Source organism: Anneissia japonica, unplaced genomic scaffold (assembly GCF_011630105.1).
Source record: "Anneissia japonica isolate Jap-2015-1 unplaced genomic scaffold, ASM1163010v1 scaffold2756_len2360902_cov194, whole genome shotgun sequence".
In the NCBI taxonomy this organism is placed as follows: Eukaryota; Metazoa; Echinodermata; class Crinoidea; order Comatulida; family Comatulidae; genus Anneissia; species Anneissia japonica.
In genome coordinates this window covers 1,555,291-1,573,323 of record NW_022719050.1, presented here as the reverse complement: position 1 = coordinate 1,573,323, position 18,033 = coordinate 1,555,291, and the positions used below count along the sequence as shown (strand labels likewise).

General features: G+C 35.5%; 1 protein-coding gene across 3 annotated transcripts; it reads left to right on the top strand.

The window, feature by feature from the left end:
- The first annotated feature begins 1,163 nt into the window (after positions 1 to 1,163).
- On the top strand, positions 1,164 to 16,292 carry LOC117110799 (ketimine reductase mu-crystallin-like). Of its 3 annotated transcripts, none has more exons than XM_033253621.1 (9): positions 1,164 to 1,311; positions 8,596 to 8,731; positions 8,948 to 9,010; positions 9,330 to 9,431; positions 10,518 to 10,695; positions 11,380 to 11,501; positions 11,802 to 11,886; positions 14,952 to 15,106; positions 15,172 to 16,292. In XM_033253621.1, the coding sequence occupies exons 2-8, from the start codon at positions 8,609 to 8,611 to the stop codon at positions 15,026 to 15,028; spliced, it is 750 nt and encodes a 249-aa protein (XP_033109512.1). In that variant the 5' UTR covers positions 1,164 to 1,311; positions 8,596 to 8,608; the 3' UTR covers positions 15,029 to 15,106; positions 15,172 to 16,292. The 3 variants fall into 3 exon arrangements, with proteins under 3 accessions (XP_033109512.1, XP_033109510.1, XP_033109511.1); XM_033253619.1 differs by lacking the exon at positions 1,164 to 1,311 and adding an exon at positions 2,985 to 3,202; XM_033253620.1 differs by lacking the exon at positions 1,164 to 1,311 and adding an exon at positions 2,985 to 3,202 and having other exon boundaries at positions 14,952 to 15,107; positions 15,142 to 16,292.
- Positions 16,293 to 18,033: the final 1,741 nt, after the last annotated feature.

The window sequence follows — 18,033 nt, the reverse complement described above, 5'->3', positions numbered from 1 at the left end:
TCTCATTAATCAAACTATCGTAAATAGGCCTGTTATCAAAGGCCTGCGGCAGTGACGATAGCCACAGCCAAAAACCACACGAAATGGATTGGAATCAAGAATAATATTAATATGAAATATTTGAAATTGAAAACCAAGAAAGAGAAAAGGGATTTAAAAATAATGTATATCTCAATGCAGTTAGGCTTTTGACAAAAAAACAATTTGTTGTCTACCATTAATTTCGCAATACGCTGTATTATTCGCACAAAATAAATTAGAAATTGCGTGATTTGTTCATTAAAGGCAGAATAGGCTATACTAACTTCTGAGTCCAGTTATAAACCTGGGAGCTTGTAGATCTACTCTACAAACTTCTTGAGTCAAACCGGTAAGAATAATCCCCTGTAAGACATACTTTTTTAAAAATTGTTATATATCGGGGGAAACCCTGCTGGGATCGACGAGGAAGAGCTCAGGCATTTTTGATAATTTTAGATTTTTGAAAATGCATGTATTTACACGGTTTTCAGTGGCAGATCCAGGAATTTGAAGCGAGGGCCTTCATAGATGGAGGAGATACCTCAGCCCCACCATGGTTGAGGCTGAGGGAAGAAAAGTTATGATTATGGCACCTCCAAATGGCCCTAAATTGCACTCTCATACAAGTTTAGTATCATTATTATTCTTTTTTCCCCATTTTTTTTATTTTGAAAAAATTGGGGGGTGGGGGTCGGGACGATTGGGCTTCCTTTAATCCGCCACTGTCAGTGGCAGATCTAGGAATTCGAACTAAAGGGGGAAAGGGAAGGACTTCACAGATTGAGGGTCTATAACATCTCAGCCCCACCATGGTTGGGGCTGAGGTAAGAAAATTTATGATTATGGCACTCTCAGACTTAAATTTTAATTTAATTTTTTTTTTCTTTTTTTAAATAAATTTGATTAATTTAGGGGAGGGCACCACCACTGGAAATAATTGAGCACAGTCTACAAGCACAGATGTATTTGGGAAAATGTCATCATCCCATTCTATGATTCCTCCATCGCTGCTGCTGCTGTGGAAGGACGTTGGTTAGAGGATCCAGAGCTTCATTGACAATCGCACAATAACCTTATTTATTTGTCTAGACAATCAATAATCTTTCTTTATTGATTTTGACGTTTCTTTGTGTACTACAGTATATATTTCGTGCTGACATTCGCCACGGCGAACGATGCGAAGGTCTAAATCCACACCTACTGTATCAAGATGATTTCCAAGCGAGAATAAAGATGATTTTAGTGAAACCTAGGAGGAAGATGAGTTTATACGAGGTGAATCATTGACACGTAAGCAGCGGAGAAAACACTTAAATTTCTTTAAAAGCTTATATAAATTCAGTCCTAGTTGGAAACTGCTCTGATTGGTCAAGGAGTTTTGGTGGATGGATGTGCGAGAGCACCCGTCCCCCTTCTGCGTAGGGCCTGGTATGTCTTGTTAAAATGTCATTAACATGGTTAAGAAGCTATAAGTTATATCCTGGGGCTGATAGGCCTATTATTTATAATTTTTAGAAATGATTCACCAAATCATATGTCTGAGTGTTGCATAAAATTATGTATAGCCTACATGATAGGCCTACTGGAATTTAGGCTATTATGACTCTCACAGGAGTCGAGTGGCCGAGCAGTAAATGATAGGGGCGCCGCTAACATCGGTTCGGTTCGAGCCGCTCCTCGGCAAGGGTTCGGTTGGTAAGCTAATTCATCCATGGTAGAACCAGATCTTCTCGGATAAGGAAGACGATGAGATGATAGCTCAAAACCAAAGGCTAATCGATTAGGCCTCGTTAGGCTAGGTCTTGTATTGTATCAAACTAGCCGCGTAATGAAATTATAAATCAAGGCTACGAAATAAGTAAATAGTCTTTAAGAACACAGATTTTGTATTGTTTGACGATTTTTGTACGCCTAATTAGCAGTGGCGGACATGTGGCATATATATCCCCATATATCTTCCTTATCGACTTTATGAGAGGGTCCAGGCTTGCCCGACGGAGGGTATAAGCCTATACCCTTATGATGTTTGGAATATTGTGATCGTGAAATCAACCTCGACTTTGACTTTAGTTTGGACACAAATATGAAGTCGTATTACAGTAGCGTGATGCCTATCAACTAACTAATAAAATTCACCCAAATTCGTCAAATATTTGTAGCTTTCAGGGTTGCCTTTGGCGACCCCCTGACCCCGGCTCATACAACAGGGAACAGACACCTAATTTTTTTCCTTCGCTGCGCTACTGATAGGCCTATGTATTATTGTGAAATGTAAACACCGAAAGGGGTCTATAGGCTTTATACGGGCGTATCTGAGAAACAATATAACCCAGAGAGGTTCTAAATAAAAGTAAACGATTGCTTCACAACCTGTTGTTTTGTAGCCTTTATGACCAGTGGTGGCGCCATACACATCTAGATGTGTATAAGAGACAGGGCTGGGAGGGCATAACAACTCTCCTCGTCAACCCTACCAGGGCTTTTTATTCTGGGACCCTGACCGATGCTCTTAGTTCGGACTCCCTGACTGTTGCCATGTGAGATGATAATTGTACGTATCAAAGATCATCATACGCGACAACCTGTTTTGGTATCTAATCTATAACTTCGCCAGTCTCCATGGAGTAATGTGACAATAGGTTTTAACCACCCTCACTCAATATCGTTTAAATATAAACTCGTGATATACCTAACACCCTATATAGCCTATATTAGGTCAAACCCTACCCCATTAGCATATATTCAGGGTTCGTTCGCGGTGGAGTGTCGAAGGAATAATGACCGACTACTCAGATTCAAATTATCATGAAGTCACCATAAAAAGCCACACCTCCCTCGCTTGAACCATTAGTCGTGGCATTTAGCAACTACCAACACTTTTGATTGGATGACAGTTTACGTTTGCTCCTGAATATTAATGAATTTGGTTTATATACACCGCCCTTGTTACGCACAGTGATACGGTACACGCGCTCTTCCAAGTATTTCGATAGGAACAATCCTGTGACAAAAACGCTATGGACAATTTTATTACTATACAGGAAGATGATGTTAAAGGTTTAGTTACTTACAAAGACCTTTTTCCAATAATTGAGACTGCATTTGGTGATTTTTCGAAAGGCAAGGAAGGCGATGTTCTGCAACCTGTTAGAACAGTGATTTCAGTAGAAAAACATAATGGGTAAGCTTGCGTTTTGATCCTTCAAAAGTTCATTTCAATAGTGTCGGCTTAGAATTATTGCACTTATTTAGTATCAGTATGTGGGATTAAAAAACAAATTGTACATTAGGCAAGATCTATCGACTTACCTCAAAAAAGATAATAAAAATTAGAACCGTATTAGTCATAGTAGCATGAAATACAAATAAAATCAGGTGATTCACCTGATGAAGCTAGCGAAAACTAGCGAAAGCTTTCCATAAGCTTTCATTAAATTTCGTTAGCACAAAGAATGTGCTACTGTGCTTATTCTATTTGTAGGCCTATTTATCGAAAAAATATGGAGTTTATAGCTTTGATATTTTTATAGTTGAGGTTTTCAGGTTTCAAAGACAGGTAGCCTAGCAATTTACATTATCAAGCACACGTGTATAAGAGAATAAAGAGATTATACTCATTAAAATAACAAGGAGGATGCTATTTCAGGCTAATGGAACAGACCACAGAGTTTCTGGAAATTATACTTAGGCAACACTTAGTTGAAGGATTCATTTCAATCTATTTTTAAAGCTATGATGCAGTTACTTGATAGGGGACTCTCCTAATTTGTATTACCCGAGTCCATCAGAGGCAATATCTTCAGTTGGTGTTTTGCGTCAGGAGATTAATAAGATGTTTCCTTTGTACGTTACGACAGATTGCGAAGATTATTGACACTGAAATTAGAAAAAAAAACCTATGCTAACGTCTACACTGATAAGATTAAATCTGGTAACATGTTTGATACTGAGACGGCTCGACTCCATTTGGTGGATTTGTCGATGATTGATAGTAATGTAGTTAATACAGGCCACTGTGATTTAAGTCCGGGTCATTGTTGTTCACTTGTTTTGGTATTGTTCACAGTACAGTCGTACCAGGATTAATAGGATTTTTTTTTTTTAATGAAGTGCGAGCTAACTACTCCAGCATAAGTTAAGCTATACAAATCGCACGTTATGAGAGCATCTAGTTCAGTCGGCTGAAGGTGGTAGCCACTGTGTGTGCGCTTAACCGTGGAGGTCTTTAGGGTCCCGGTTCAATTCCCATCGCTGCTCTGCTTGTGTTTCAGCTGGAGGGCTGAAATGAAGCACCTTCTTTCGGATGAGACGGGGACGTTCCAAATTTTCAGAAAACATATTTTAAATCTATAGAATGAAATTGTAGGACTAGTATACTTGATTCACGTTTTTAGAAAATTCATCGTAAAGAGTGCTTCTTTTTACTCTAAACCCCTGATGCCCTAGGCTTCGTAACTATTTCAAGATGAACCTATGTGGTGTTGTTCTAAACCCCTGGTATTCAAACATTTTGAAATGGCGACCCTATATTATACTAAATTATACTCAATAACACATTACTGTTTTAATTACAAACGCAATAAAGGAGCAACAGATAGAGATGTAAAATCGTAGAAAAAGAACACTATCAACTTAATTGCAGAAATTTTAATGATACTTTAATTCAGCCCATGACACCAAGAGTTGCTCGATTGACCGCCCCGTTACTCTCGGGGATCAGGGACTTTTCAAAAGGGGCCCAGGAAGGGACTTTGACAGACGGAGATGTAAGAAAATGTATGATTATATCACCTCTAGATGGCCGGAAATTGCACTTTTAGACTTAAACTTAAATAGGTCTATTTCTTTTTATTCCCCATTTTTTTTATAATTTTGAAAAATGTAGGAAGCCCGGGCGTCTGGGACCCCTTGAATCTGCCACTGAATTTAAATAAACACAGTAATCTACTCCTCTAAGAGCCATAATCATATATATTGAAGGGCCCGCTGGCCGTATATTCAAATATATTAAGTTGGAAATTATTTTTAGGCCTATCTATGAATGGGATAGCTATGGGCCCTAATGTGTTGCACTGTCTGCACTGCCCATCCACTGGATGAGACGTTTTAAACCGTTGATCCCGTGTGCAAAATGGCCCATGTGCAACGCAGAACTCCGGAAAAGAGTAGGGGATTGTCTCCCGGTGTACTGCTCAGTTACCACCAGAAGGACCCCATTGGAAATAAGTCTCAGGGTTTTTGTGGGTTATTCTTGGTGTGTATCACACTGAAGAAATCCATTTCAATTGTGAAGATCATTGAAACTGAGAAAGAAAAGGCCTGGCCATAATGCTAACGTCTACACTGATAGGGTTAAATCTGGTAAAATGTTTGGTACTGAGACGGCTCGACCGTTTGTCGATGATTGATGTAAAGATTGTAGTCGGTCTGACTGAGATTATAGTACACTGCATGCAGGCACGCAAATTGAAGACAATAGCCACAATTGTAACAAATTACCGTATTTTATTTTTAAAATATTTTGTTTCGATGTTTTGACTCGAATGTTCTGATTTTTAAAGTATTTAATTTTAACACTTAAGACTTTCTGTATAACCTTTTGGAGACCCATGGTGTGATCAGACGACCCTCAAAAATTCACTCACGGCCTAAACTTGGGTTACGACCCATGGGTTGCCGATCGTAGAATTAATAAATTAATAGTATATTATAAATAGATTTTATTATGACTGTATAACAGTTAGACCGCATGTCATCCATGCATAATAATATGCCAAATAAATATTAATAAAATTTCAGTTCCTTAACCTTTTTATTTGTCAATTATAAGTGTTGGACATCAACCATCTATAATTTCCATTTTTTACTTGCCTGCCTACCTCCCCCCACCCCACTCCCCACCACCATTGCCAACCATATTAAAGTTCATTCAGTAAAATTCAGTCATGGCTATCGGTATTTTCTTTGAGTTATAATCAGCTGATACACTGAGAAAAAACAAACAAGATTGCTTTCTCCGGATATTCGATCGATAGCAGTAGCCAAATTAGGGGGTGGGGGCTTTTTTAAAATTTCAAAAAATATTGAGAAAAAAATAATATATTCAAATTTTTGTCTACAGGTGCAGTAATCATACATTTTATTAGCTCTACTTCAGCCGTACGTGGTTGGGACTGAGGTAAAAAAGAAATATAAAATAGTACCTAGATGGGAAGACACTTTTATATACAGTAGTAAAATTCATCATCATCACATCACCAGGCAAAATAAAGCGTCAAAAAATTTCTCGTGATCTCTTATTAACGATTTTCGGCAAACATAGAGATCTAATTAATACTGACATGTGGTGTAAAATTAATCATCATTGATCGTATGTTTCTCTGTTGTTTATGTACTTTTGTTGCCATGAGAAAAATAATTTCATATTTTTATTTGACAATAAAGCTATCTTGTATCTTGTATCTAATATGAATCGCTGCGATAATAGAAATATAACAACATAATTGTCTTCGATTTATCTACTTTACCTACTTCATGAGCCGAAAACCAATTCATCTTTACACACTTTTTATCATACTTGTATAATAAAGGCACGCACTCGAGTCATGTATTACAGTTAATTCAGATGTTTGTGGACATAAAACACCAGTGTCTTGTTATAAAATAAGATGTTATCTGCCTGTAAAGTGGTCTTTCGTTAAAATATGGTCATTTATGCAGTTCAATTCTACAATTTCCAGGTATATTCTTGACTTCCTTAGGAACGTGATGGGGACCACCCCCTTAAAATAGTTGGGGTACTCGCCTGTCACCCCCGTCCATGCTATTCACCAGAAGACAAGGCATTATACAGGCATTATACAGTAATTCGGCACCAAATCCTGAATTTACGTGATTTCCAACATTTTTTTTTATATGAAGAGAGTAGAATAGTAGGCCTATTTCAAATAAATCAATTATCAGAGTCATTATTATACTTTTAAAAATATCAACAATTATTTTTACACTATTTGCAAATAAATTTGTTTTATTGTATTAGCTATAAAATTTTAATTGGTGTTTTTAGGTAAGAAAATATAATAATAGGCCTATTCCTATATAGGGCCTATTGATGTAAGATCACATACTTTTTTTCCGACTCCTGAGTCTCAGCTGGGTCGGCACACACTGGGCAGGCCTCATTATTTGTCAATTAATCGTACCTATCATTGTATTTAAAATTAAAATTGAATTATTGTTGTAGTTCCATCTACCCTGAATTTAAATATTACAGAGGTTACTATAATATCTAACAATTTCCGTGTTTACATTCTGGGACGTGACGTACGTACGAATTTGCATACTTGCGTACGTACGTACGTACGTGTGTTGCGTAAATGAGTACGCGCAGACTGTTGAAGGTATGTTAACCAATCAACAGCGTCAGCGGCAAATCAAATTAAAGCGCTTCGTAACCAAGGCACAGCACACACATCCTTGGCAGGGCGTATAAGCCCAGTGAAATAGTCCAGTTTTCTTTGCTATAAAAATCACCTTTCCCGTGGGTATATTTTGGTAAACTTTTTGTATGTTGTAGATATAAAATTTAACTATATATATTCATAAAAAAAACGTTTTGTTGCAATTATGTCCAACTTTGGTGCTTCAAATCCGTATTTCTGGTGGACTATCATGGTCATTGTAGTACGCTTGCTTGCTATTGTTCACAGTATAGTCGTACCGGGATTAACAATTGGATTTGCACTAGTCAGATTAAAGTGCTAGCCAACTGCCATCGACTCGAATAATGTAAGAAGATGCTTTAAGTCCCTTGATTGTTGAAGTATTATTTTGATCCAATGATGCAAGTACCTACCCTGAGGTGATAGGTCCTTTGATTTCCGCCAAGTGGCCAATAAGTTGAATTACGAAATGTGGTTTGCTTGGCAACTGTTTTATGATGATTTTGAAATACTTTCAATAAGGTAATTGAGAAATAATTGGAGGTCTTCGTTTTTCGGGTCTTCGTTTTGTAGACACCCATATAGGGTGTCTATAAAACGAAGACCCTTGAAAATTTTACAAACAGATGCCAAAAAAAAAAAAAAAAAAAAAAAAAAAAAAATCTTAATTTTGATTTTGTGACAGCCTGGCGTATTATCATCAAAATAAAAGAGAAAAATAGGGGTCTTCGTTTTTGGGTCTTTGGTCTTCGTTTATAGGCACCCGTGCTTGTAATGTGTAATGCAATAAGGCTTTGCTTGTAATGTGTAATATGCAATGTATAATGTGTAATTGTAATGTGTGTAATGGCTTTGCTTGTAACGTGCAATGTCTGTGCAATATGTAATGTAATCTGTAATATAATAGTAATGTGTAATAGCCTTGTAATAGCATGTAATGTGTGATGTGTAGTGTGTAATGTGTGATGTAATTGTAATAATGGCTCTGCTTGTAATGTGTAAAATAATTTTGCTTGAACAGTATTGGGTAATGGCTTTGCTTATAGTGTAATGTAATGTGTAATGGCTTTGTATGTGTAATGTTTAATGTGTAATGTATAATGTGTAATAGTATTTCTTGTATTATTTTCAGAACCTGCTTTATCATGCCCTGTGTTTACCATGGAATTATGACGACGAAGGTGCTTACCATATTTCACGATGGTGAAAAGCAATCTCGTCAGTCTTTGATCTGGTTGTATACCTTGCCCAGTGCTGGACTGAAAGCGGTAGGCATCACTTCGAAACTATATAAATTTAATTACTTTAATTTATTATGTACATGCAAAAAGATCGACGACATTAACTGGAATTATGATTTCGCTCTTTGAATTTGATTTGTTGATTTATTTATTAGGTCTAGGTAAAACGAGGAAATTGCTTTGTTACGGTAGAAATTCAAAACTTTAAATTTAGTTAATGCGATGACTAATGATTGTTTACAGATGATAGCTGGCGAGACAATTACATTTCATCGAACGGCTGCTATGTCTGTAATTGCCACAAAGGTTAGTGTGTTTCTGTTTTATTTACTTCTTGCTTTTCATTTTATATGATTTTTATTATACATGTTGATGATAAATAGGGAAGAGATCATCATGATTATTCATAAGTAAATACAAAAAGAAAATGTTTCATTTCATTACCGGTATTATTACTATTATTACTACTAGGCCAACTATAATAATTATTATATGCATTGTTATTTTTAAAAACATACCGTAACCATCATTATCATTTTCATTATTTATATATCGTTACCATTATGTTCATCACTATAAAGAAAGGAAGATTGGTTTTGAATCTATTATTGTATTTTGAAATTAGTACCTTGCTCCGAAGCAGCCCAAAGTTCTTGCCATTCTTGGAGCAGGCCATCAAGCCAGGAGCCATTTTAACGGACTCAATGCTTTTCATCAATTTAAAGAGGTACGAAATACATATTTGATTCAACAAAACTCCTCGTTGAACGAACTAGATCTCTGAAGTATTATACATAATAAAGATTAAATAAGCGACCTGTACTTTAATTGTAATGGACAGTGGCGTAGCGCAGGGGCCGGGGGCCCTATGGCTTTCTGAGACTCAGGGGCCTTTTTGGGTCCCAGTAGCCAATTCTATTGTGGGATTATATGTGTTCGTTTATTAATCATGTTTGCCATTCTATTCTAAATCATGTGATTAAGACAAAAGTAGGTCTATTGCAAAGATGTTAAAATGTTAAATTTTTTTTTTATCAGTGCCATAACTATATGAATAGAGTTGCTTATTTCTCCATGAATCCTTAACACAGAAAAATTCATTTCAACATACGTCTCTGACTGTCGTAAAGCCCATTTTCGGGCCATAAGAAACAAACAAATTCTCATGGTGGACCCATTGTCTACACCACCCCTCAAAAACTGGTACGGTACCTAGTTAGCCATTCTACATTCTTTAATCATAGAGCCACCATTGTTAACGATGTTCATTCCGTAATAGGATAAAAACCCAATAAAATAAAATCCATAAAACAAAATACTTATTTCAGACGTCAACTTCATCACAGACGCTACATCTTTAAAAACCATCCAGATCGGATGCGACACGTCGTTGTATTGGTAGTGGTATATTCGGATGTTGCAGTCGCAGTGGCATTACTGTATACATTTTTTAATTAAAGAAATGAGCATTATATCAAATGTCGCAACAGTACTAACTTTTTATAAATCATGAGATATAAATACCTTATTTTGCATGCAATACATGTAGCATTAGTAAAGAATGTCTCTTTCATATTAATTGTACTCTAGAAACATATTTATATTATGAAATTTATTAAGCTTGTTTTACATTGAATTAAACGTCAAAGTTCGATATTTTTGTATAAAAATCTAATCTTTCATTGTATTTGATGCATTGATAGTATGATCAGTATGTATGTAACTTGTTTTTAGATACTGGATATATGTGTGACGTGTGGTATGTCTAAAAAGTTTGTGTGTATTAAAATATTTACTTATACGATCTATTTAGACTAGAATTTGGACACGATCCTTTACCAAGGCACAGACTCTAGCCAACGAGCTCAATTGCATAGCTTGCGAAACAGCACAAGAGGCTGTGAAGGATGCTGATGTAATAGTTACTGTTACTAGATCCACCAAACCAGTGTTGATGTTGGATTGGGTGAAAAAGGGTGCTCATATCAATTGTAAGTATGCAACAGGGAAATCGGCGAAAAGGATATTTATAATGTAGGCCCTATAAGCGATATTTATAATAAATAATAATAGAAATACCGTAATGGCGTTACTATCATAACATAATTCATTAAATTTTATTATAAAACCTTTATATAATGTGCAAAACCAGAAAGACGATGAGAGAAAGACCTATAGAAGCAGTTTGGTATATTTTCTATGAGCCTTGAAACTTGGAGGTTTTGCAAGCTTAAGAAAACGATAAATTCGGTACGGTAAGTCATCGAATGTTTAGTCAGTCCATCCCTTAAGGTAGCATATCTGTCACAACGATGCGCTTATACGAATCAACGATCATATTCCGCTCGTTGTCAAGATTTTTATTAGGAAAAAATGACGATAATGAAGATGACGTATTCGTAAGGTTGCGAAAACTCGCTATTGCTATAGTTACATGGTTTACCTTGGGTATTTGGATAATTATATACTCCCCAGAGTGAAAAGTTGTGTAGTTTAGTAAGGGCAACTGGGACCATCCTATTAATGTGCATTGTAATTTGTTTTGGTAATAATTCTATCAGCCTTTATATGTAACTTAATAGCCTGACTGGCAAATGGCAGATCATTATTATACATAAGAATAAAATAAAGTTCCAATATAAAAAATAAAGTTTGGAGTACAATGTTATTCACAGGCGTTGGTGCTCTTAAACCATCCTATCAAGAGATTGATCCGGAGCTCATGCGAAATTCTGTTGTGTATACTGACACTATCGAAGGTGCGCTGAAAGAGTCCGGCGATATCATCTTATCCAAGGTAGGTCTCATATACTAAAGGTGTACAATGTATTCTTAATTATTTGAAAAATAAGTGATGCAGAAGTAATAGTAGTAGTATAGGCCTATTAGATCTATAATATTCGGGAGATGTTAGTAATTTCAAGACAACAAAACTAAAATCACTGATCACAGAGTCCCACTAGTGCGGCTCTCAACTCATTATCGGAAAACGAAGAATTGTTTTAGTGGTTAGTATAATAGCCTGTTTCTGACGCAAGCCTATATTATAAAATCATGTTTTCCTGCGATGTTGAAATTATGTAAATTTTCTTCTCAGTGCGATGTCTATGCCGAGATAGGAGAAGTTGTTAATGGTTACAAAGATGCGAAATCAGATCAAACAACTGTCTTCAAATCTTTAGGTACGGTAGTACATAAACTTGCTTTTTGTTTTTTTTTTGTTTTGGTTTTTTTTTCATTTATCGATCAATTATCTTACAGGAGTTACTTTTATAATATTTACTGTTAATTACACGAATAGATACTACTAGGCTATAAGAATAGTGGTGATGATGATGAAATCATAAATGCTCTTACTATAGTGGCACTGAGGCGGTCTAGACACTCCATCTGTGAAAGTACCTCCCTGCCCCCCCCCCCGCCCTTTAATTCGAATTCGTGGATGTGGTGGTGCCAGTGTCGGGGCTGGGGGTCAGGGTCTTTTCGGGCAGAGCGAGCACCGCCGTCGGGAGAAATAAAAATACAATTTGCAGGGGAGAAGAAAAGATTCTTTGTATTTTTCAAGACTGTGAGCTTTAAATCCCTAAATTGTCGGAGCTTTCTAGGGCCGCGGCCTCCTGGACCCCAACTAGTATTGGGTGGCTACTGGCCCTGCGTTCACTAATACTCAAGTCAGGGACATCGGACCCCTCCCCAATCATGCATATTTTTGCGCCACAACCAACTGTGTGAAACACACTAAGACTTTCAGAAAAGACATATTATGAACTCGTGTATAGACTCAATAAGAAGAGACGTAGGCAGTTAGTAGGGTACTCCATCATCACCCACAGAGATATCTACATTATTTGTTCGTTCTTCGTTCGTTCATTGTTCGTTCATTGAATCACCAACCCCCTCCCGTTGTTCTCCACAATGAACTTGAGAGAATGGAATGCGATTTTAGACCCAAGCCAGCACCAGATACATTGTCATGTAAGAAAAACGGAATGTTTTGTACCGACTACTGTTGACCTGTGTGGCCAAGGAGTGAATCCCCGGAACTACCGACGTTGTGCATTTTAAGCCATTGGCCTATATAATGTTAACGTACAAAAATAACTAGTTTATATATAGTTATCTTTTGCCATATACTTTTATTATTTTGTATTCACGTTTTTACATCATCATAATCACGACCGTCAGTATCATCATTATCATTATCAACATCATCATCACTTCTTTTGTGTTCTTTGCTGAAATACAATAGGCCATCAACTAACATCCATTGTCTGAGGCAATAAACATCGACACTGAACCTTCCATCCCAAACATTCAGGTCTTAGTTCTATGTTTCCTATCCATATACCAATGTGGTTCTATATATAATTATTATAACATTGACCAAACAGATGACTGTCACGATGAGAAACTAGAACAGTAGGCCTATGGGTCATGTAGACTAACAATTGGGATAATTGGTCCTACGTTGCTAAGTTTTAATTTGCAAACTATATGAACTTAACTTCTTTTTTCACTGCAGGAAACCTCCTAAACTATGCTTACGATCTGAACTATTTTTGATAATTGAATTCTTGTTTCCATCACAGAGAAATAACCCATTATGTTTTATGGAACCTTCCATTTTCAACTTTTGCTCCATTACTATTCTTTACTATAATTTAAAGGTTTATCAAAATTGTAGGTCTAAAGCCAACTGGCATAGGTTGTAAAAAGTTTGTGATGACTTGGCTGAGGCCGATCAGGCTAACAAAGCTTTATACAGTAAAGAAAAGTTCTCTTTACTGAAGTAATCAATAGAAAAACCATCACTGCTAAACACCAACCCTATATTTCTGAGTCTTTAGGGCCAAATATATTTATAAAAGAGAATTAGGGTACCGTACTTTTGGCATTCCGTGAAAATGGCTAAAAATCCCTGTCTTGGGTCTTTTTTTAACATCCTGATTTATGAAATCGTTAGAAAGAATTGGCCTCGGGGATATAGTTTAACGTTGTGTTCGTAGTCAATCAACAACAAATTCAAAATTAAGTGGTAAAATAATCGATCTCTCTTTTCGCCCACTTATGGGTCTGTCTCTTATACACATCTAGATGTGTATAAGAGACAGATATAATATAGTCTATATATCGTACATTTACTAAATTGTGATTTGTTATTAGAAAAAAATATTCACAGCATGAGCATATATTCTTCCGGTATTACTCAAGAAAACCAGGGAACAGTGAAATTACTGTTCCCTGAGAAAACATTAGGCCTATATTCAAGAGACAATAGAGATATACATAATTCTAAGAGTGGGCTCCATATATAATATACTTAAACAACGTGCAAGGTATTGTGAAATATTAACAATATGCAATTACATAACATGTGTAATAAATACACAGGATGCAATATGCATTATATTTGGAATTTCATTTATTTCGTCCAAAGAACTTTAAAATTGACAAACACAAAATAACAGAGAGATGATGATGATGATGATGATGATGATGATGATGATGATGATGATGATGATGGCAGCCAGAACGATAGCGACTACGACTAAAATTATTTGTGTGGCCGAACCGAAAACAATTTCCCCAGCCCAACGTCATGCCTATGAGTAGAACTTAGCTAACAATAATAACGTTTTTATCACCGTTATTTTGTAGAACAATATTAGTTCTAAGAATGTTATAGTAACGTTATTTTGATGATAAAAACGTTAATTTGTAGAACCATATGTGTACGTACTTACAACCTAATTTCACGTCACAACGTTTGAACGTTTTTACAACGTTGTGTGAACGTTATTATATGACATACCTAACCACAACGTTCGAGAACGTTATAGGAACGTTTTGTGTTTGCTGGAAAGTAGTAGTGGTAATAGTAAGAGTTGTAATGATATTAAAAAGAACGTAATATTAATAATAAAGCAATGATAGTTCTTGTAGCAGTAACAATAGATCCTCTAACAACAATAATACAGTACGGCATAATAATATAATGTTAATATTAATAATATAAAATGGTATAAAAATAGTAGGCCTACTAATGCAAATAATATGAATACTGTATAATGATAATGATATTGATATGATGACGATTCAGATAGCGATGGCGATGGTTATGATCATAGTAATTGTGATGGCGATGACAGCGACGACGATTTGGGACAGCGTCGATGACGAAAAAGTTAACGAAGATAATGACGACTGTAACGATAAAACTACTTATGTCTCATTCTCATATTCACAGGCATAGGCGTGATGGATACAGCGACAGCAACATTTGTGTACGAAAATTACAAGAGCAAAATTATTTGCAAGAATTAAAGATGTATTTGTGTTCTAGATGTTTAAGGTTTGCATGGCGAATCAATAATTATACCGTACTATTTGTACACCACAATTCATGTTATTTTGGGTTCCTGAGGAGAACCCAAAATAAAGTTTCGATTAGTAAATAGGCCTAGGCCTGCTCTAACCGTCTTCAGGGGAAGAATTATGAAGGAGCCGAGATGATGAATGTTGCTTCTGTTCATACATAGGGCCTACTGTGATTGGATGTTGTTAGAAGAATTTCTTGGGCGGATGGTTTCTTTTTGTGTGTGTGTGTGTGTTGTTCCAGTTGTAGTAAAAAAAAAAGAATGGCTTGGGTGGGTGGTAGCTTGGTATCCGTGGTTGTGGTTTTAATTGTTGGCTTGTCAGGTTTGGTTCCCGTGTGTGTAGGCCTGCCGACTGGTTCGACTGGTGATGGTTTGTGTTTTGTTAAACTAAACTAGCCTTGTCCAGGCTATCAATTTTTTTTGACAAAAACATGTGACATGCTTAAATATGGTCATGATTACATCACCTCATGTCAATATATAGGCACATCATGACTATATATGGGCAACAGTTTTTTGTTAAAGAAAATTTGATAGTCTAGACAGAGCTTAATACACTAAAAGTGCCGCACTGAAAGCACCGTGGTGATTATCCGCATTGATTAGATGAGATTTATTTTATTTGTCATAATGTATACATAGGCCTAATATGTTTCTACCTGATTATTAGTAACAATCTCAAGACAATATGAATATAAATTACACAACAGTATATACAATAAACAAACAATGAATGAGTTGAATAAAAAAAGAAAAAAAGATACACAATTACCTAATAAATTTATCGTTTGCTTTCCTTTACTGTATAAATCCTCTTCTACAAGCAAGCGAGATCGATTGACCACAAACCAGTCAGAGAATCACAAGTTCATGGTAATAACCTATCCTACATTATAGGCATAACGTTGTATATGAAGAACTATGTAAAATGAAGAATTAGGAATAACCTTTTAAACCTAAGTTTTATTGTTGAGATAAATATTAAAGATAGGCCTACATAAATAATAATGTTACACGGTTTACTATTTGTATTGATGTTTTAATACCATTCCAATTACGATATTTTTGTTTTGCAATGTCTCCTATATTGATTGCATTTAATGACTGCTCGCAAGCAACGGAGAGCACGGGGCCATCTTTTGTAAAGATGGTATAAATGTATTTATTTAAAAAAATTTATGAAATAAATTATAATCACGTATAACAAGTATTCAATTGTTATTCATTTCATTTATTTCCATAATCCATATATATATAGGCCTATATGTATATATATATATATATATATATATATATATATATATATGTATATACAAATGCATATATATATGCATATATATAGGCCTATATATATATATATATATATATATATATACATATACATATATATATACACATATACATATATATATACACATATACATATATATACACATGTACATATATATACACATATACATATATATACACATATACATATATATACACATATACATATATATACACATATTATATATATATATATTAATATATTTCAATTCAAGACAAATGTTGATCTATTACGAAAATGACAAATTGTTCAAAATTTAATTGTTAAAAATGTTAATTTAATCAATGCCAATAAACAGATGAATTGAGTTTCTTATAGCTCCATGAATAAATAAAGTGCAGGGAACACGAATAAATAATACAATGAACAGTGACTATATAATATATTTAAACAACGTGCAGAGTATTGTGAAATATTAACAACATGCAATTACATAACATGTGTTATAAATACACAGGATGCGGTATACATTATATTTGGAATTTCATTTATTTCGTCCAAAGAACTTTAAAATTGACAAACACAAAATAACAAAGAGTAAAAAACAACTCTCAGCTGGCCGTACAGAATTGCCACATAGTGAACTGAATCACTGTCTAGTGGCACTCCGATGCCAATGGGAACATAAATTAAATTAGCATTAACAAGTCGTGTAAAATATTATAGAGTTATAATATGGAGTTTCGAATTTTTAATGGTTCAATTTTATTGTCAGATGAGTAGTAGGCTTACTTTGTACTATCAATTGAATTATTAAAAGTTTTTTTAATTAAGTGCTGTGTTTGCTTCTAAGTAGGCCTTATACCGATTAAGCTTTAGTTTTAGTCATTTTTTTATGGCAGACAGCCCATGTAGGTAAACCTCCATGGACAGTTCTACCAGGTGATAAAGACATAATGACTACCTAATAGAGCACTAAGATTCAAGGGCGATCCAGCTTTTTTTGTGAAAGGGTGGAAAGGGCACAATGTTAGAATGCTGTTAGTTTCACAGGGGTTTATGAAGTCATACTGTGCAAACTTTGTTTACATGGGTGCCAAGAAAAATATGAATGGGATGATGATGGTGATGATAATGATGATGATAATGATGGCGATAACAACGGTAACGACAACGACGACGACGATGACGATGATGATGATGGCAATGTTGTTGACATAAGTGGTGGCATGACTTAGGTTATGGAGACACTAATGCAGACTGAAGTTAAGTGATTCTAAGCTGGGAATAAAAGAGAAAGAACACCCGTTCAGCGTACAGGAACAAAAGATATCAGCAGTTTGTATTTGTGGTATAGACTTTTTGGTGGTTTCTGTATTTAGCCTTTAATAGTAATACTTCCAGTGATCCTCAGATTGAGGTCTAGGGACTGAAAAGCCCCGGACAAAAATTCGGTGGTTCTGGTTGTAGCGTATAATCAATGGCATATTTGGAATTGATATAAAATCTAGTTATCGTTGTTTTGCATCGCACTGGAATTGCACGGATCTAGGGCAGATTGTCGAAACTCAGTTTGCTGAAAGCCAGATTGCCGAGTTCACTTTTCCGAAACCCATTTTTCCGAATGCTATTTTACCGACCCAAAAACCATGAATCCCAGTAAAACATTAACAACACCATTC

Coding starts and splice junctions, on each gene's coding strand:
- LOC117110799 (XM_033253619.1), top strand. CDS start 3,039: ATGGACAATTTTATTACTATACAGGAAGATGATGTTAAAGGTTTAGTT. Junction 9,432..10,517: donor CTTTTCATCAATTTAAAGAG/GTACGAAATACA, acceptor CGATCTATTTAG/ACTAGAATTTGGACACGATC. Junction 10,696..11,379: donor AAAGGGTGCTCATATCAATT/GTAAGTATGCAA, acceptor TGTTATTCACAG/GCGTTGGTGCTCTTAAACCA.